The sequence below is a fragment of the Thermobia domestica genome, chromosome 11 (assembly GCF_964235325.1).
Source record: "Thermobia domestica chromosome 11, izTheDome1.hap1.1, whole genome shotgun sequence".
NCBI lineage: Eukaryota > Metazoa > Arthropoda > Insecta > Zygentoma > Lepismatidae > Thermobia > Thermobia domestica.
The window spans coordinates 37,220,526-37,241,258 of NC_137464.1; the positions used below are offsets into that span (position 1 = coordinate 37,220,526).

A 20,733-nucleotide genomic window follows, 5' to 3' on the forward strand; every position below is an offset into this window, starting at 1 on the left:
ACAGAAAACATTGTAAAATAGCATTATTCTTTAATATTGGAATTACTTAATAATAATAATAAATGAAAATATGTTATAAATGCAACAAACAGTCTTAACCTTTTCAAGATCTTCCCATTTACATTGGTTATAAAAACTATTAACATTAATACTTAATTAGTTGAAGGTTATTGAATATTTCTGTCGCTGTGCTTTCTTTTTCTTTGCAAGGTACCGGTTGTTTTAAATCTACTGTTATATATCTGCAGCGAGCAGGTAGAGGTTGACATCATGATTGAATCTCATACTTTATGTCACATGTGCTGGCACTATCTATCTATCTATCTATCTCTCTCTCTCTCTCTCTCTCTCTATATATATATATATATATATATATATATATATATATATATATATATTACATCATTCCGCCTGTAGTGTATTACTCAGTTCCATCACAAATAATGGAGGCGGAAATACGCCGGATTCCTGTCTCCAAAACGGACCATAGATGTTCAATTATGTTCAGGTCCAGGGATTGGGCGGGACAAAGGAGGTATTCAGTTTCATCCCGATGTTCCTCAAAACACGCTGCAATAGCTCCAGTTGTGTCAATGGGCACATTATTATCCTGAAATATGGCGCCATAGGCCGGAAACATCTGGAGCATAGAATGCACATGGTAACGTATCATGGGTAGCGATGCGACTGGTAACCGCCCGTACAGAAGCCACTGAAAACCAGGATATTGTGACCCACAGCATCACAGAGCTACAGCCACGTTTCATAAATTGATATAGACACTGTAGATCCTACGCTTCCTTGAGCGTCCGCCACAGAAAAACATGGCCATTGGTTTGGGATAAAGTGACCGATGACTCATCCGATCATATTACACGTTTCCAGTCATCAGAGGTCCATGTTGCAAGTTCGCGGCACCACTGGCACCGTACTACGTAAAGCGTTAAAATCCTTTATCAGCTGCCTCACTCGTGCAAGTGGACCTGTACTTCCATGCCATGCAATTCGCAGCAAGCTGTAATTGTCGCCTAAGGCTGTGGGAGATACTTCTTGAGTTTCTTTGCCATTTTCACCGCAGTCGCACGACCGTTCTGAGTGACAATCCGCTTTAATGCTCAGCGGAACCTGTCATTTTAGATTTTCTTCCGACCACTGTTCCTCTTCATCGATGTTCTTTTGCCGTGACTTTTGTAGACCATCATCACCTTGGGCACTACTTCTCGCAGCACACTCAACACACCTATCACTTTCGTAGCGCTCATACCACGTACTCAAAAGTCAACAATTTGCCCTCTTCGGAAATGAGACAGGTCGCCCATTTTGCATTAGTTCAGTTCACTGCACACTGTTCTACCGCTCCTCACGTAAGTTAGTACCCAGTTTTCCCTAACATACCACCACCAACAGTCCGGTACTGCGGTCGCCGCTTGATCGTTGTCAAACCCAGACATCTAATGTATTTCCAACTCCAGATGTTTTTATTATTTTGGAAATCACTTGTATAGTGTGAGCGTACGTGAGCACCTGGAACCATGGGTGTCAAAGTTCAGAAGAAGATAATTTTTCGAAAGTTCGACATTTTATAAATAATAATAATAATTACAGCTCTTCTCTCACAAGTAATAGTCCTATTTTATGCTGAAGGAAACAGTGTAAACCTACAATAAGTAGGATAGAAGCATTAAATGAAGATACATTTAATGTTCTGAAAAAGAAAGAAAGATCTTAAAATGAACAAGAGAAAAAACTATTAAAAACTAAACTACAGGAAAAAATATACAATGAACAATTTGTGTGAAATACTTATGCTTACTAAAATTTTTTGTTCAGTTGTGATTCTTAGATAGCAAACTTACCTTTCCCTGAAAATCAGGATTATCTATCTGAGAGGTAACTTTCATTGCCTCCTCATATAGACAAGCCTGATACAGAGACTGGGCATAGTATAGGCGATACTCGTCCTCGTCAGGGAGAAGAATGGTCAGCTGCTCGTAGCAGTTGGAAGCATTCACAAAGTCCTGGGTGTAAAAGTAGCAGTACGCCAAAAGAGAGAGTCCCGCACGAGACTATAAAATAAACATTTACATGTAAGAATTTAATATATACAGAAGAAGTTGGTACATTATATAGTGTCTGGCATAATGATATACTCTTTTTGAATTGGCCACCATGCACACTATATTTACAGGGATTCGAATCCTCTGTCGTTGAGCAGTATAAGATATGCCATTTTAGTTGTGAACATGTCATGGAATGATGAACATCTAGGGTTTGTATTGGAAACCATTTTGAAGAAGGCTGATTTCGTGATTGTCGTAAAACAGCGTCTCGGTCTCCAGATCTGTCTCGTTAATTTCTTTCTTTGAAAACATCTGAAGTCTTTCAAGACAGACCGCAGATAACAGAGGAATTGAAGAATAGCATTCGTAATGCGATCACTGCAATAACACTAGAAATAACAAATCGAATAATGCTGAGCTTCACGGTGCGCTACAAGAAGCATTACTCATGAAAGTAAATATCTGGGCGATAACATCTTCAAAACTCGTTGAAGACTCAGTGTGTATTATGGTAAATATACTCTGCACAATGGTAAAATAAAATGTTGACCAGGATCTATGTTGGTCCTTTTATGAGGATTTCGAAAAGGGTATATCATTATGCCGGCCCCTGCACTATTGCACCAGGCTGCAGTTCAATAATTAACAATGACAACTTTAGATCAGAGCTATTCAAAATAAGGTACACCGAAGAATTCGTATCAGTCGGGGCTCTCAAGTAAAATTTTGAGATATTATTAAGCTAATACTTTGCCTGCTTGATGATGCATTATCGCTTTATTTGTTATGGAGTATGATAGGGAATTAACTAAAAATGGAGGTTTTTCTTTCTTTTTTTTTTCTGTTCATTATTATAGATATGTTTCGTGCTCTTGCGTTCCTGGATCTGATTCAGTAGACAGCATTAACTGATGCAGAAAAGAATATGAGTCGCACAAAGGTAGATAACTCGTTATATTTTTCCCCAGCAGTCTTCACTTATAACTGAATAACAGTAAACCAAACATTTCATCAGCGCCAGACTTAATCACGAAATGATGTGAAAGGATACGGAAAAGTTTCTCAGAGAACATGAGGTCAACAAACGATGAACTAAAATTATTATATAGTATATAGTTCGTATGATGTCTTTGTTACTGTACCAAAACAAGTAAATTACAGCACACTACAGTACTACGTACCTTATTAACAAGATTACGTATGTTTCTGTTTTCCTACTTCTGTACTGTAACATAAACAATGGATTGTTTTTACCTCAAACACGAAAATTCATGTAGTCAGAATTGCAAACAGTTAAAATACACTGTGGCTTAGTTGTCCGATATCTAACCTTGTCAACATCATTTAAACCCCCGTAGTGTATTAGGGGCAAGCGGTGGCTCAGTGGTAGAGCGTTCAGCTCTGGCGCATGGGGTCCTTGGTTCGATCCCAGCTTGCGCAAAGTGAGCTTTGTGGTGGGCAAACACCGAGTGCGTGGGTTTTCTCGGGGTTCTCCCGTTTCCTCTCACTTTCTTCATTCATTTCTCATCATCACCGTCTTCTTTAGCCTAGCCGGCATAACTGTGGGACGTAAAACTTAAAAAGATTTCCATTTCATTTCCCCTGTAGTGTATTATTGTTATATTTTTTTCTTGATTTTGAAAGATTGTTGAAAACGCTAGCTTAGAACATAAATGTTTATAAACCACTTTACATTTCCACATGATTTTTTTGCAATCAACTTCAAAATTCCAAACCTGACTTGCAACTATTTGAGAGTATGTATGAAATTTTGCTCAAAATTGATATTGTTTCGATCGTGATTTCTGTGACATCTACGAAATGGTATATCTGAATTATTATGTATTATCATATAATTTTTATTTATTTATTTTTTTATGTGCCGTATATCCATGTTTGAATTTCACATGTGGGGTGGTCCAAATACAAGTAAAGGATAACGTATCTCACGTAAAGTGTGAGTACTGAGATACACCCTTTACTATATCTCTGAATTTAGATTAAATGAAATGAAATAAAATTTTTAGTTTTACGTCCCACGATTATGTCCTTTAGGCTAAAGGAGAGGAATGTTTAATGAAAGTGAATTATTATAAAATTAATCATGGAATGAAAACGTGAGACGATAACACCAAGAAAAACCACGGACACGATACTGTCTACCATAAACTCGCGTGTTCGCGGATCGAACAATGGACCTCTCACACTAGAGGTGAACGCTCAATTAGAATTTAGCTTAAACTTACAGAGATATTTAGTAGAATTATATAGATGAAAAAAAAAAAATACTTTCAGGTATATCTTGAAGCTAAAATACTAACACAGTATCTAATGGGTTTCGGACCTGAAATATTTTGCTATTCATTACGCTAGTACCAATAGATTCAACAGCGGTTATGAACGTGACTCGATACATATCCTTCGCTACTTCTCCAAATTTGAGTGCTGGAGATATTTCGAAAAACTATATGGACGAATAATATATTTTTTTTAATATATATATATATATATATATATATATATATATATATATATATATATATATATATATATATTCATCTATACTTTCATTTTAGGGACGTTACATAGAATAAGGAGGAACGATGGTTCAATGGTAAAGCGCTCACCTTTAGTGAGAGAGGTTCTTGGTTCGATCCCAGGCCATGAGAGCTCGTGCTTGACACCATCGTGTACGTAGGTTTTCTCGGGGTTTCCCGTTCCTCTCACATTGTCATTCCACCAACGTGGAACGTAAAACTACAAATTTCAGCTCGGAAGAAGTTCAGAATCGGAGATCCAACCCCCTTACCTGTGTGACTAGACGCTAGTCACTCTTCACGAAGAATAAAATTTTGTTTGTTTGTTTGTTGAAGAGCGTGCCCTTCAGCATCGAGGTTATATATGAGAAATTAACCTATAGTTTAAGGTGGAATCTAAGCCAGTGTAATGCGTTTATTTTTTTAAATGTTTTTCCATCGGGAATTGGATCCGGAACCATGGAATCAAGTCAGAGACGCCACATGACAAACACACTACGTCTCGAAAACCGTCATAGAAGCCACTGGACAGATTCGCTATCGGCCATACAAGCCAACATTTATAAGAGAAATCGGTCATATAAGCTGCATTTACGTTCAGTCAAACCTGCTACATAACACAGAAAGCTTAAAGTTGGCACGCCAAGCCACATTTGCTCAGTAGTGCCTGGCTTTTTTCTTGAATACCATAATTAGTAATTTGTCAGTCTTCTCAATCATTGGGAAGTATTCCGTAATTGTAGATTTAATATTATTATTTGCAGAATTGTATATCAATTAGGCTTTGAAACGATTATACAATGATTTTCAAGAAAAAAACAGCTTTAATAACAGGTGTTGTAATGTTGTTGACGAAAGGAAATGTAGCTCTATAAAGATTATTCGATCATTAGTATCTAATAGATCATGCAATATGATACAGGGTCGACTTTCATTAGCAATAAAGACAAATTATACTTTTAAATTACGGGACATAGTAATAAATACAAGAGCAGTATTTCTTTTTGAGCCTTCTTTCTATCCATATTATGAACACTGTTACATACTTTCATATTCCAAAGTGTCATTAGGAATTTGTCCTTAATTATTAGGAGTTATTTATGTTTTGAGAATTTATTTTTACAAAGAAACAATAAATCTGAACTCATTTTACAAATTTTGGTCCCCAGTTTGTTTAACTACACTTAATTTTCAATTTTTAAAAGTTTGGTGCAGCTTTTTATTTTCTATTTTCGAAAATGAACAAAATCAACATAACTCCGTCAAAAAACAAACAAAAAAAAAATCTTTCTAAAATTGCTGCAATTAATATAACCTATCCACATAAAAATTCACAATTTAGAAAGTAGTAGAACGGCTATAAGCATCACAGGATACTTCCCAAGAATTGAGAAAACAGCAAAACTACTTATGATGTAAGGCAGTCTGTCGCTAATGCTCAAATATAATCTGTCTAAACCAATAGCATCAGTGACCAGTGAGTGTTATGATCAACCTTAAACCTTTTGTCTGAAGTGGTGTCTATGATTGAACACGCTTGTTTGACCAATTTATCTTATACATATGGCTGCATAGACCAATGACTTGTATGACCAGTGTATGTGTGACTGTTATTTGTGATGTGGCGTGGTGGTCATACGACTCCTGTAACCTAGACATGTACACGAAAGGCACACCCATTATCCACTAGAACAGCGGGAAAGGCATACGAACAATATAACTCCTCCGTGGATTCCGGATATTACACAGCCTTAGACTCAAGTAGTTAGATGTAAGGCTGCCTCTTATCCCGCTCAGTACAGTCAAATGTAGTTCGTGATCTATGTTTAACTGTAGATCGTGTACCATATAACTTCGGTGAAGTACAGGAACATTAATTTTAACTACTTAAAGAAACTGAACTTTATACCGCTCGTTGAATGAAAGAGGCGTGCAGGTAAAGGAGATCAAATAGTGAAGGAAACATCAATACAACAATGACAGCAGAAGGAAACGAGTGAATCCCACGAACACACAGAGATACGATGTTGTCTATCAGAAACCATATTTAAGTCATGCTTACATTCAAAGGAAACGTACGGTAGACAATAAATAAATAAAATAAATAAATAAACCACTTACATTAGGATTAGTTTCCAGGATGCTAGTCAAGATCTGGATAGCTTCATTATAGCGCTGTTCCTTGATCTGAAAATGAAAAAATGATAATAAAAGAATATTGAAAATTCCATTCAAAAATGTTATATAATGTAGGTATATATCATTAGTATTGAAATGGCATGAGAAGCGTTATCTAATGTAGAAAAACATACAGCTTCGCTTCGCACTCACCAACAGAGTTCTTTCTCAACCTTATTTATTTATTTATAAATGTTTCAGATACAGATGAGTGTCCATTTTACAACGTATATAAGAAATAACAAAACAGAAAGAAGAAAATATTTAAAAAACAAAAATAACAAAAAATATCTATATATATAAAAGAGAACGTACAATTTTTTGTCCGCTCATCACGCTAATACGGCTGAACCAATTTCTTTCATTTTTGGGGGGTTATTAGGATTTGGACCCTAGATGGTTTTTATCATATCACTTTAATTTTTAATTACCAGTGTCTTGAGATAATTGACCATTCAAGTGTCCATAACGTACAAATCCTTTGTTATTAGTTCATCATAGGTAAAAATAAACGTATTTATATGCAACCCGCATGACCGTGTCACTCGGCGGGTTAACATAAATGACAGGCGATATACAACGGAAAATAGCTTGAATCTTCTGTTTAAAATTTTTTAATTGATTTGCTTATTTTTACAGACACTTTTACAATATGCCAGCACCGGGATGACCGCAGCGAAGCGGGGCGGGTTAACATAAATGACAGGCGATATAATGTTAAGATTTACTGCAATCTTCTATGGTTTTTATCATATCACTTGAAAGCGAAAAAGTAAAAATTATCTAAGTAACAAAGTTTATTGCGTTCCGGGGTGACCGCAGCGAAGCGGGGTGAACGCTGCTAGTATTTATATATACATAGAATATGTACCATATTTACAGAGACTTGTTTCTAAATTATTTTTTGAGTAAAAAAAAATACCAACATCTGACAATAAACTATTATACAATGATGCCAGCCTGCAGTATAAGGAACGTATAATTGATAATCTAGGTGTTACATATGTAAGTAACGTATAATTGCGAGTAAGGCGAGAAGGTACGCGAATATTGAAGAACGGAGACCAACAATTCGGAGTTAATTTTCTCATTGATAATTTTATAGAGAAACAGCAAGTCCGCCACCATACATCGAGTAAGTGGAGTTCGAATATTGAGTTTGTTTAGAAGCTCTGTTTTATTAAGACTACACACTGAAGGAACTCTTTGCTTGACGGTGGCAAGAAAAAAGTTGAGGACAGAATCAAAACAGGATAAATTTGAAGCACAGGCCATATTCCATATCGGTGAGCAATATTCAATTTTAGGAGATACAAAAGCTTTGAAGAACTCTTAACAGTAAAGATGATGTGATCAGCAAATGTAAGTTTCTTATCGAATAATACTCCGAGGTTTTTATGTGTCGCGACTCTTTCGACAAAACTGTTATTAATACAATATATGTGATCAATTTTATTTTTCTTCAAAGAAGCACTAAGAGTACAACAATTTTGAGGGTTTACTTTTAAATTTCAAAAAATGAAATGAAATCTTTAAGTTTTACGTCCCACGGTTATGCCGGTTAGGCTAAAGGAGACGGTGATAATGAGAGATGAGTGAAAATGGTGGAATGAAGAAAGTGGGAGGAAACGGGAGAACCCCGAGAAAACCCACGAGCACGGTGTTTGTCCACCACAAAGTTCACTTGGCGGGGGCTGGGATCGAACCCGGGACCCCAAGCACCAGAGGTGAACGCTCTACCACTGAGCCACCGCGCCCCCCTTTTAAATTTCAAGTCGCAACCAGTCAGTAAGTTTAGTAAATTTTAGTAAGAATTTGTTGAAGTTGTAGGGCATCATCTCTGTAGAGATTTTATGACAAATTTCACAATCATCAGCAAAGAGAAGAATGTTCGTAGATGGTAAAGACAGAAAGGGAGATCATCCATGTAAAGAAGAAATAGCAGTGGTCCTAGAACACTTCCCTGGAGAACTCCAGCAAGAACTAGGACAAATTTGGATGATGAATCTGGCATAACAACACGTTGCATACGATCCGTAGAATAATCCTTTAGTAGAGAGAGGAATTTGCCATGAAGATTAAATCTGTTCGATAGCTTGTAAAGAAGAAGATGGACAATTTTGTCGAAAGTTTTGGAGAAATCTAAGTATATTACTCCAGCTGAGAAGTTTCTGAAATACAGTTTTATAGCATGAATAAGGAATTCTGAGAGGTTGGTGAGCATGATTTCTGTTGCAGGGAGCTATGTTGTGCAATATTCAAATAAGAGGCTGTGAATTTGTAAAGTATATCCTTAATAATTTTCTCGCAAAGAATTGCCAACGAAGAGAGAAAAGAATGGGTCTATAGGAACACACATCAGTTTTAGTGTCAGATTTATAGATTGGAATAATGTTAGCCTGTTTCCAAAGTTGGGGATAAAAGCCTTCTGTAAAACATCTATTAAATAAAAAAAAAAAAAAAAAAAAAAAAAGGCCACGGGTTAAGGAATTGACACGGTTATATTGTGAAATAAGATTGTATAAATATTGTCGGGTCCACGAACACGATAGTCAGGTAGAGCCGACAAGAGTGACTTGACTTCAGCGGGCGTAGTAGAAATCGAGGATAGGGAATGCGAACATACAGCTTCAAGAGCAGGAAGAGGATTTTGTACCGTCTGGGTGGAGAAATTTCTGTAAAAATAGTCATTGAATGATTCAGCAGAATGTCTCTTACAACAAACAAATTACTATAAAATGTTGTGGTATATTTATTAGTAGGTAAAGTTGAAAAAGAACGCTATTTATAAGCTCAAAAGTTACCATATATTAATTTTTATTTATTTATTTTTTTAGGACGAAAATTGATGTGTGCTCTCCTACTTTACATAAATATATATTTTAATAAAACTTGAGTATAGTCTAGATAAAAGCTTATGAAATTCCTATACAAAGAAAATCGAAGAATTTTTTTGCGTGCAGAAGTTGCAAAAATATGGACTTTGCTCTATAGTTCTGGCTTACTAGCTTCGTAGTTTATTACTAATTTGCTTTCTTTCTTGTTCTTCTTTCTCGACCTCCAATTCACCTGGTAAAAATGAAAGAGTTTTTATAGACTTAATTGTAAAAGAAGTGTTTTCAATACAAATCTCTCCATCCAATGGAAAAATGTCTTTTTGCTTAGGACACAGTGAGCCAAAAGTTGCCTACAGATATTGTGTCTTGCCTGTTTGTGGGCATATATCTACTTTCTGTGGATCCAACATCCTGGGACCCTGAAAAGCCGCAATTGGTGAAGGATGCTGCTAGTGGACCCGGCACTGATCTTCAAGATGTTTAGTAGCTGCTAAATAGTTACTCTCCAGTTTTCCATCATATTTTTTCCAACGTTGTCCACTACTTCTTCACTTTCAGTGGTTACTGGTCATCCACTCCTTGGGTCTTCATCTATGCTCGCTCGATCTCGTTTTAATTTATGTGTCTATCTGCAAATTAAGCAATCCTTTCCAATGACGCTGAAAACTTTTATCACAGCCCGTTCCTCTGGATTTCTCATTTTCTTTGAAAAGACATACTGCTTCAGATGGTTTTACTTGGAAAGGTACCAACAAAAGATTAGTGGCTGCAATGTGCAAGATCCGTACCCATGTGATTTACGGAACAGACTGATTAAAATCCTCGTACAAATACAGAGCTAATGCTTTTGAAGCTTTTAATTTAGTTAAAAGATCTTTCACTTTCATTAGATGCGCTTGCACGAGAGAATTTGTTTCATAACTTACTGGAAAGTGCAGTAGCCTAAGCAGTGATAGGAACGGATGTGAATAAGAGCGAGACCTACGTTGTCTCTGTTGTTTACAGTAAATTATAGCCATTAAAATGTTGTAGGTTACAGAAATCTCATTTTCCGAGAAGATATATTAATTTTATTTGATAAGCAACCTTTTTATACCCTCTCATTATCCTTTTCTTTAAAAAAAAAAAAAAAAAAGTTCTTTTCAAAACTGCCGATGACCTTTATTTTATAGAAGGGGTCCAAATATTAATGATAGCATACGATGTCAAATTGGTTAGGCTACGTTAGGATCCCCTCGTGGCTATCTGGATGGCGTACGTGCCTTTGGGCAGGAGACCCAGGTTCGATCCCGGGGGGAGCTCATGTGGTTCGGAATTCTTGTTAATAGATCCACGTCTCATATAGCCTCGCTGCTGAAAGGGATGCTAAACTCCAACCAAATCTAGGATATGCTAAGTTATTTCTGAACCTCTTCTGTGGAGCTAATCCGTGCTGTCAAAAGTATGCAGACTATATTGTGTAACAGTATTGCACTAGTGGGATTTGCGGTGCTAGTTGTCTTCATGTGTGTTTGTGTGTGCCATACATATAAAGTCATTTCTAAGATACAAACACATTTTCTGAAACAAAAAATACGGTTAACACACTTAAGCCGTTCCAGTAATATAACTTTGTATGGAACTTCATTAGTTAGTACACATAAACTACCCCTCTTTAAAAAATCGTTTGCCATCATCTCATTAAACTACACCTGACATAATATATTTTCCATGTTTTAAAGGCAACACCTCAATTATAATTTCTATAATTAAAAAAATACACTTCTGCACATACTATTCATAAATTCAAAGATAAGATCATTACTTGCCTATTCAACGGGTTAATTCTAATTGCGGGGAGCCAAAGTTACGTAAAAAAAAAAAAAAAAAAAGGAATTTTACAGGACAAATGATTTCCTGATAATGAAGTGTAATTAATGTGTAAATAATATGTGAAGTAAGTGGAACGGAAATACTGTGTGTGCAATGAAAAAACAATAGTGAAACAAGAGAATATAACGAACACCTTTTTGCAAGCCATTACCGATCTATACAAACCATGAAGGTAAGTAGAACGTAATGTAACCTAATCTAACCAAACTTAACCTAACCTACCCAAAATTAGGCTATGGTTATGAAAAAAAACGTGAATTTTTAGGAAAAATTCTGGCCCCCTGTAATTAGAATTTATTCATTACTATTCTAACATATGAAGGGACATCTTTACAATGCCCACTAGAGCTGGTATACTTATTCAAAAACGAGAAATTACACTCTATTAAATTTTATGAAATTGGGTCTAAACTTCCCTAACCTTAAACTAACTCGTTCCTACCCCTACCCTACTTAACCTATCGAGTTAAGTGCTGTATCGCCGGACCAATTTTAGGAAATTTACCGGGTCAATTGGAGAATTTATTTAAGTTTGTGATGAAGAATGAGTACAAAGCAGACAAGGGGAGCAGTAAAAGTTAATGAAGTGGTTGTATTTGTTGATTGTTTTTGATGATAGCGGCACTGCATGTGGAGGCGGATGGACTATATCCATTAGTTTTACTATACGGATCCATAAATTGTAAAATGTACAGAACCCAAGCAACCCCTGTCGGGCTTCTAACCCGATCCTACTACTACTATTACTACTCTTACTCCTGCTCCTACTATTACTACTCTTACTCCTGCTCATACTACTACTAATACTTATACTATGGATCCGTATTAAAGTAATACTGCATACCTAGTGTACGTAATCTAACGTAACTTAATGTAATCCAACAAAATATAACCGAATACAATACTTTTTGGTGCTTTTTTTTTTTCAGTTTTCAAAGTGATACGGCACAAATGCCATCCTATCTTACTCTACTATACCCTACCTTACTGTACCCTTTTAAAGCGGTCCTACTTATCGATGCACAGCTGGAACGTGTATTGTAAAGTTTACCCCATATGAATAACACGTAAGGCAGTAAACCAAACAAATGTTTCTTACCATAGTATATATTGTTTTCGTGTATTCTCCGTCCTTAATTTGGACATTTTGAATGAACATTTTAGATCCTGTAATTTGTATTTGTGATCTTGAATGTACTTAAAAATGCATAATTGTTAACTCAAACGCCTTTTAAATATATTCAATTAAATAAAAATGCCGTTTGGCATTTGCCACAGTGTTACTAAAGCTTTATATAGCACCTGATGAAGCCAAGGTAAATAAAATAACGCGATCGTATATTGCAATCTAAAGAATGTACGGAATGTTTGTAAACATCCATCTCACGGTCACCATAGGAACACAGACTGCTAAATATGACAGTTGAAAAACGAAATTAAGCTAAATTATAATAATTGAAAAGTAGTTACCAACTACCAGTGGCCAGATAAGTCGTTTAAGAGCTTTCGGTATTTAGCAGTGCTTTTCATAAATCAATTTACCTCTTCCCTTATTATTTATTTCTGCTCTGCAAATTTCACTATATTGAACCATTAAAGAATAATTACTTTCTAGTCGTCACATTGAACACAAGGTTGTAGAATGGTGAAATATTTTTATTCCAACTATATTATCTGGCATCACTGGATATATTGCGGGAAAATTTAGGAAATACTTTAATACGGTTTAGTATATTTCAAGGATGGTATATTTACACTGAAGAGTAGTTCGGAATTATGGTTGTAGATAAAAGTAATGGTTATAGTGATTATTTGTTTACAGCTATTTGAGTAAAACATAAGTTTGTAAGATATAAATGTACTATAATCTGGACAGCCCAAGAAGTCGTACCTAATTAAGACATGAATTCCGTGAACGTGAAACTAAAAAACAACTTAACTAAGACATTTAAGATGCATGGCTTAACTTTGCGAAGGTAATGAACTGTTGTAATTTGGAAATAGTGTTATGCATATGAAGTGTAGTGCCACAATTTGATACAGTTTAATTTTCACGATTCATACTAATGTACACAAGAATTTCAGGTTGACTTCAACAGACGGTTATTCCAAATAGAAAATAAATAGGTAAAGTACATTTTTTGTGAAGAAATGTGGGTGAATATAAGTAATTACTGTCAGTGCACAGGTTATTGGAATGAATTTTGAGTGATACTAAAATTATTACATGCCTAAATGTACTCTTCCACTATCTTCGTTTATGCGTATATCCCCGTTGCTGACGCGCCTGCTCCCTACGGACGCACCTCTTCGCTATTGCTCGATCTCCGTGCTGCTTATTTGCCCTGACTTGGTTAGATAGCATGCGTTTTTTTTTTTTTAGTGGCCAGCTAGAAGAAGTTGGTTCGAGTTCTATGCACTGAAGTTTTTATGCTATATGTCCACACTATACTGAGTACTGAAGTAAGTCTGCAAGTAGTAATGGAACTCCCCTCATTTAGCGCATGTTCTGCTAAACGAAACACAAAGTTGTAACCTAACCTGAAAATGTAAGAAATGTGTCAAAATTTCGTAGAACTGTTTGCTTGAATAATGCCGAATTTGTTGGTGGAGGGCACATTCTACACCAGTTGTAAATGTTAATTTTGTTGTAGCCCCACTACAGATTATGTGCGCCGCATTTCAAAGTATATAATCGAACATTGACTTCATGACCTTTATATATTACTGATAGATTCAGTATGTTTACATTTAAAATTCCCTCACATTGATAATACCCCAATGTTTAAACTATCACATATGCCACCACATTGAAAAAACGTGATCACGGCAGTGTTCTAAAAAGGTCCCCATTTCCATTGAGTCGTAATAAAGAAAGTAAAGCTACTGACCTGCCTTCACTCACTATCGCGTGCGCGGCATTACTATGCTAATTGATTGTTGAGTTTTGAAAAAAAGTAAAGAACCTGGCTACTAAGCCAACTTCACCTACAGTATATGTGCGAACCAACATTCTAGAATATTCCCCGCGATCTCTTTAGGCCTAAATCAGGTGTTGATTTACAATAGGGACCTGACATATATAGATGTACTGCGAGCTTGCTTCTTTTTTCATTAAATTCACTCTGTACCTTGTGGGTCATTACCTGTCATTTCTTGTGGGTGAAGTTGCATTCTTCGGTTCACATTAACTTTAGAAGAACTTATACATAGTGTAGGTATAAATACATCGTTTTTACATATACAATAAAAATTGTAGAAAGGAAACCATACCAATGTAAGGAGCAGGCGCATCATGGACGATGTGTATATATGTAAACGAGGATAGTGGAAAAACACTCTTATCTCTATATGTAAGAGACCCCATAGCAGAACATGCCGCGATCTGCGATGTGATCGCAGAAAATCTGCCGCGCCTGTGCAGAATAATTGCCATGTAACACTGTAATAGAAAGTATCATCTTGAATTTTTTTACTTTGGATTTTTTTTTTTTTTTTTTTTTTTTTTTTTTTTTTTTTTTTTTACTTGCAAAAGCTCATCGCAGAAAGACAAAGAAAATTCTGCCATCGGGGTAAAAGAAATCCTGAATGAATAACTTACTGATTAACGCCCAGACCAAAACGCTTAAGGTAGAAACTTGAAATTTGGACAGTACATATTATCTGACGTAAAATACCACTGATGAAGGATTTTTTGGAAATGGTGAGGAAGGGTAAGGGGAATAGAGGTGGTAATTATTGTATTGGCCACATCTCGAAACTTTTGTTGGTTAGAGACATGAAATTTGATGTATGTACTTATTTAGAATTTAGAATCGGTATTTGTTTAGCCTAAAATGATTAGATACGTGCTTCTGTCTTACGGAATTCAATTATTATAATAAGATGTCCAAATCTCGAAATCTCTATCTCTGTACATAAAATTGTAGACATCTTGTCTATGGGTTTTCTCGGGGTACTCCCGTTTCCTTAATTCTCATTCCACCAATTCCATCATCATTGACTTCCCGTAATCATCCGTTTCCCTTAACCTTCAGGGCATACTCGAGGGAAGTTAACAGAGAGATTTAACTTCATTTTCAGTTCAGTTTCTGGTAAAATCGAAGAAAGAAAAAAAAAAAAATTGAGAAGTATCCAATCCGAGAACTGAAATCCCTGCCTGAGAAGTGTTGTTGAAGTACGTGATATTGAAATGGTTAGGTTAAGTTCCAAAGTTGGTCGTCCGTTTTCAGCAAAATTTACCGGGAAGAAATGGATAATTTGCTCGTTTGTGTGCTTCATAATATATAAGGGGAGCGAAAGTTGAATTTATTATTTTTATGAGTGGTTATAAACATGCAACTATTTGGCAACCGGGGGAACTACCTAACGCAAGGTTACAGAACTGTTGAATTGTGGAGAAAGTAACGAGCATTTGTATTGTGAACATGGCTGCAGCTGTACAGAGACTTTGCCCTGGATGTGATTTAACAGTAATACAGTTTGTAAAATAATTCGGTGATAATTATTATTATTATTATTATTATTATTATTTTTCTGTGTGAAAGTCATGGATTAATGCATCTAATAACAAATTGCGTGCAAAATCAGAAAAGCTAATCCTAGTAGTTTTGGCAACATCCTCGCTTGCGTGCATATCATCATCGCTGACGCATCTGCTCTCTACGGACGCACCCCCTCGCTAACTCTCGGACCTCCTGCTGCGCCCCTGCTCTGCCTTGGTTAGATAGTATTCGTGCTTTTTAGAGGCTACCTAGCACAGGAGTTGGACATGAAAATAGATGTGGGCAAATTATTGTCGTTTGGTGATCCTAAGCTGAGGACGATCCTAAGAAATTTAAAAGTAGACGAAGCCTTTGAATATCGGCTGCAAATGTACTTTATGCATGAGGACTGAAAACAAGTATAACTCTGATGAACTATGTAGAATACTGAGTGCTGTTGATAAACTCACTTTAAAGCCAGGTCTTAAAATTAATTTGATACAAGCTTATCTGCTCCCCAAGCCTTTCTGTATGTTTGATTCGCAAGTTTTAGTAAACCGTCATTTTTAAATTCTATTGATGAGCTAAGATGATTTTTTTTTTTTTTTTTTTTTTTTTTTTTAATGGCTGCATTTGGTGAATTCTGTCGTAGCCCATATTTTTTATTCAAAGAGAAGGGATGGTGGTTTAGGATTTCCAAATATTCTTGATATTATATTGCTTGGGCATGTGAAATTTATCTATATACATTGCAGAGGAAAATAATCAGTTTTTGAAATAAAGCTAAATAAAATGAGACAAGATAGAAAATAAATTACATATTGAAAGACCCTATAATTCAGTGGTGCTAGTGTTTAATCAAACGAACTTTAACTTAAAAGGTAAATATGCAAAAGGATAAGTCAGGGCAAAGGTATTCAGTCTGATTTAAATCACTTGATTTTTTAAATAAAAATCGTTGATTTAATCAAATTCCGAAATAATTTATAGTGAAAATAAGTCCCGTTTCTGTTCTGTTATTTCGATTATGGAAGATGATAATCATAATACAATGAGACTCAAATGTAAAGTATGTACAGCATAGTATGAAAGCAAGTGTCATGCAGAGGGTGATTAGGGAAAATCCCGTTTTGAACGGGTAACAGGGCAATCCTGTTTTGTTCTCTTCGTAACATAGGGTTCATATTGTAAATCGTTAACTATTCAAACGGGGAAATCACCATTGACATTTAAGACGAAGATTCTTTTGTGTGCGCGCCTATATATTTGTTCCCAGATAATAGGTCGTATTTAGAAGTGTCCTATCCCCCCTCCCTTTTATTTTTTTTTTAATTTTTTTTTTTTTTTTTTTTTTTTTTTTTTTTTTTTTTTTTTTTTTTTTTTTTTTTTTTAAGATTTTATAACTTAAGGCAAAATTTATGTATTTCGTGCCGTAAGCTACTTACAATTTTCTTAAAAATATGCCCTTCCAAATATCAGTAACTTTTGTGGGAAAAAAGTGTCACTTTGATAAGCGTTGCTATACTTTTTCCTTAACGCTTAACTTTTTACATTATATCACCTATTTTTAGGTGATAGGATAAAATCTTCATTATTTGATTAAAAAAGTACCAATAAAGCTTTTTACTTCGTTTTTTCAGGACTCACGCCTCTCTGCGTCGAGACATAGGATGTGATGACGTCATAAATTTAAAAAAAAAAGATTTTTTTTTTTTTTTTTGTTTTTTTTGTTTTGCCTACATTTTGCATTCAGAAGACTGAAATTCTGCACACTCGTTCAGTAAACCCTTAGTATTTTTCAGATGATTTCAGATCTCTGCGTGGAAACAGGGGGTCCAGAGGGGCAAAAATGTAAAAAAAAAAAATGGATATTTTTTAACAAAAAAATGACTTTCTTTGCGATTTTCCCGCCTAAGATGGAGACATATGAATGGTACCGTCTGAAAGGCGGTTCTATTCTGAAGAGAATGATGTACGAACCATGATCTGGGGATATTATTTTTCGCGGGCTTACTTTTGCATCTAGAAGTTTGAAATTTTGGACCCTCATTCACTTCACCACTTAGTATTTTTCAGTTTTGTTTAAGATCTTTGCCTTTAAACAGGCGGTACAGAGGGGTAAGAAGTAAAAAAGGGGATATTCCTTAACAGAAAATCCCTTTTTTCGTGATTTTCCAGCCCCAGCTAGCCTACACGATGGAGACATTTGAATGGTACCGTTTTGAAACTCTTTTTATTCTGAAGCGAATAATGTACAAATCATGATTCTAGGATAAATAGGGATGTCTAAGAAAATTTTTATGTTACATGGTCATCTGGGGTATTGTGGGGATGTTCTTAGTTTATTGTTAAATATTTTCCCGCCCTTACTATTCAAGATAGGAGCTTGAAATTTTGTACACATATTTAGTACGTCTTAGTATTTCCCAGTTGATTTTGAGATCTGTGCGTTAACACATGAGAGTCCAGAGGGGATCAAAATTTGAAAAAAAAAAAAAAAAATCAGAAAAAATGCCGACTTCTCTCAAAATTTTCCGCTTCGGGAACATGATAGAGAAAATGTGAATGTTACCGTTTTTAGAGACTGTTCTATTCTGAAGAGAATGAGGTATGAACCATGATCCTAGGATAAATGAGGATGATGCTTGACTGAAAGTCTATTAAAAAAAAAAAAAAAGCCATAATTTAAAATTGTTAAGAAACATTGTTTGGGATTGATATAGGTTAACGATTGGAGATTAATTCAAAATTCAACCCCAATACTTCCACTTAAATTGCATAATTGGCATTTAATACTAATTCGTAATGCTTTTTCTTCAGTTTGCGAAGTTTTTGTATTATACGAGGAGAAATATTTGATTTAAATCAAAAAAATCATCAAAAATGATTTTTTTTTTAAAAAAAAAATCATGATTTTTTCCACCCTGTTTTACAGTAACCCCGTTTCTAATTGTTTACTTTTCGATGACGAGGTTCTGCTAGATAACAAGTTTATTGATGTCCTAAAAAATGCGTACGAATACTTACGGTATGAGGATAGCTCTTGTTAGAGCCCAGCCAAATTAAAGAACTGACATATGTATATACTTCAGTTCTTTTATATGTGATGCCCCTAAATTCTAATTACCAACCTATCTGCCCACACTTTAACTTCTAATTTCTCATGTGCCTTTTTGAACACCAAGGGTGAAGAATCACCACTTATTCTGTGCTTTACTTTCATATTGACTTTCTTTTGATGTAGAACATGAGAAATCTAGCTTCTATCGTTAGTCCAGTGACTAGTGCCAGCGTCTTTGGTGCACGTGGTCCCGGGTTCGATGTAGTGGGAAAGCATTGAAATTTCGGTTTCCACTATAGACTTCAGGTCCACTTCTTATATAGCGTTGATGATCAAAAGAGATGCTAAAGCTTCAATAAAGAGCAAATGAGAAATCTGTCTTGTTTATAAGTTGTATGTTATGTTTTTGTATAATTGCCTTGCAGGGTTGGCTGGTTTAAACCATGGTTTAAACCAAAAAACGCAAAATGTTCGTAAAAGTGTAACTATTCGTAAAATCTTGATGAACACACTTCTGTGGATTATCACGTTTCACTCCCATATATTATTCGTACTATATTCAGACCTAAATTCCCCATTCTTTACTCAAAAAGATTATATTCCAAAAGCAACTTTTTTTATGTAACTTTTTGGCTGTTTCTTTTGTGATTTTTTTATAGTTTGTTATTGTCATGCAACCAAAGGAAAATTCTAAACATTGTTTCGTTTTAATAATGTTTACTATTGATAGAATACATCGAAATGCCGTACTTTTTTGGGGAGGGGGGTCATACAAACTCCACGAGAGGCAATTATTAAAATAGCAAGAATCTTTGGTAACTATTTATGTATAAATGGGTCAGAGCCAAAGTGGACTCAAATAATTCGTATCTTGATTCACTTTTCTTATTGATATGCAAAGTAAGTCGTTATATTTCTTTAACTTGGACTAATAAAAGACGTAGTGAACTGACTTGGACTAAATAAGTTCTTCTGTACTCTGTAGTACTTTAAAATTGTCCATATGTAATTCTGTATAATGGTTCCACTTGTGCAATTGTTTATCTTTTTGTCCTTCTGTCCTATTGATTCTTGATGATTATATTAACAAATGTGTAAAGATCAGTCAACGTATTTTTATTAGCAGTCCTTCGTGAGTGAGCCGGCAGACGTATCGCATTTGTGGCCAATTAGTCCCGGTTTCGAGTTCAAATGGAGGACAATTTTTCTTGGATGTAAGCCGAGAAGCGGTTTGGATTTCGCTTTAAGCTTATGTGACCCCTTCCAGCATAACTCGGTTGTTGCATACTAACACCAAGGCGAAACAAGCTTATTTCTGTCCATATGTGATATAAATACATAGAGCAAGTTATTTAAACCAGGAAAACCTGGTTTAAACAAACAAACAAACAAAAAAAAAGGGTTTAAACCAAAAAAAAAAAAACTTCAATAAAAACCATGGTTTTTGCCAACCCTGTTGTCTTGTGTCTTGTTACATATACACTTTTTTTTTTTTAATCTGCAAATATACGTAAAACTTTAATAATGTATGTTAACATATTTGTTCTCGTCTTTAGCGATGCATGTAAATATATGATGGAGTTGTTTCTGCCGTTGGAAGAAAGTGATCATGAGGAATGGTTGCAGAAAATAATAGAACATATACAGAAACAATCACTAGATACTCCTGCAGTTGAAAAAGCAAATATCGAACTTGCCATACAG

The 20,733-nt window shown here is 35.3% G+C and overlaps 2 protein-coding genes across 5 annotated transcripts in view; one reads left to right on the top strand and one right to left on the bottom strand.

Annotated features, from left to right (window-relative positions):
* The window catches only part of Ttc30 (tetratricopeptide repeat domain 30), a 65,121-nt gene extending 52,220 nt beyond the window's left edge, over positions 1–12,901 (bottom strand). For 2 of the 3 annotated variants that reach the window (XM_081730390.1, XM_081730388.1), the window contains exons 1-3: positions 12,584–12,900; positions 6,719–6,784; positions 1,857–2,066 (exon numbers count right to left, since the gene is read on the bottom strand). In XM_081730390.1, coding sequence (XP_081586516.1) covers positions 1,857–2,066; positions 6,719–6,784; positions 12,584–12,643 — 336 coding nt within the window. In that variant the 5' untranslated portion in view covers positions 12,644–12,900. Of the gene's footprint in view, positions 1–1,856; positions 2,067–6,718; positions 6,785–12,583 lie in introns of all 3 variants that reach the window. The other variant, XM_081730389.1, reaches the window with a different exon arrangement.
* A 268-nt stretch (positions 12,902–13,169) lies between these two features.
* PolE2 (DNA polymerase epsilon subunit 2) overlaps positions 13,170–20,733 on the top strand; it is a 28,398-nt gene continuing 20,834 nt past the window's right edge. The window contains exons 1-2 of one of the 2 annotated variants that reach the window (XM_081730391.1): positions 13,170–13,460; positions 20,586–20,733. In XM_081730391.1, coding sequence (XP_081586517.1) covers positions 13,387–13,460; positions 20,586–20,733 — 222 coding nt within the window. In that variant the 5' untranslated portion in view covers positions 13,170–13,386. Of the gene's footprint in view, positions 13,461–13,480; positions 13,612–20,585 lie in introns of those variants that run through there. The other variant, XM_081730392.1, reaches the window with a different exon arrangement.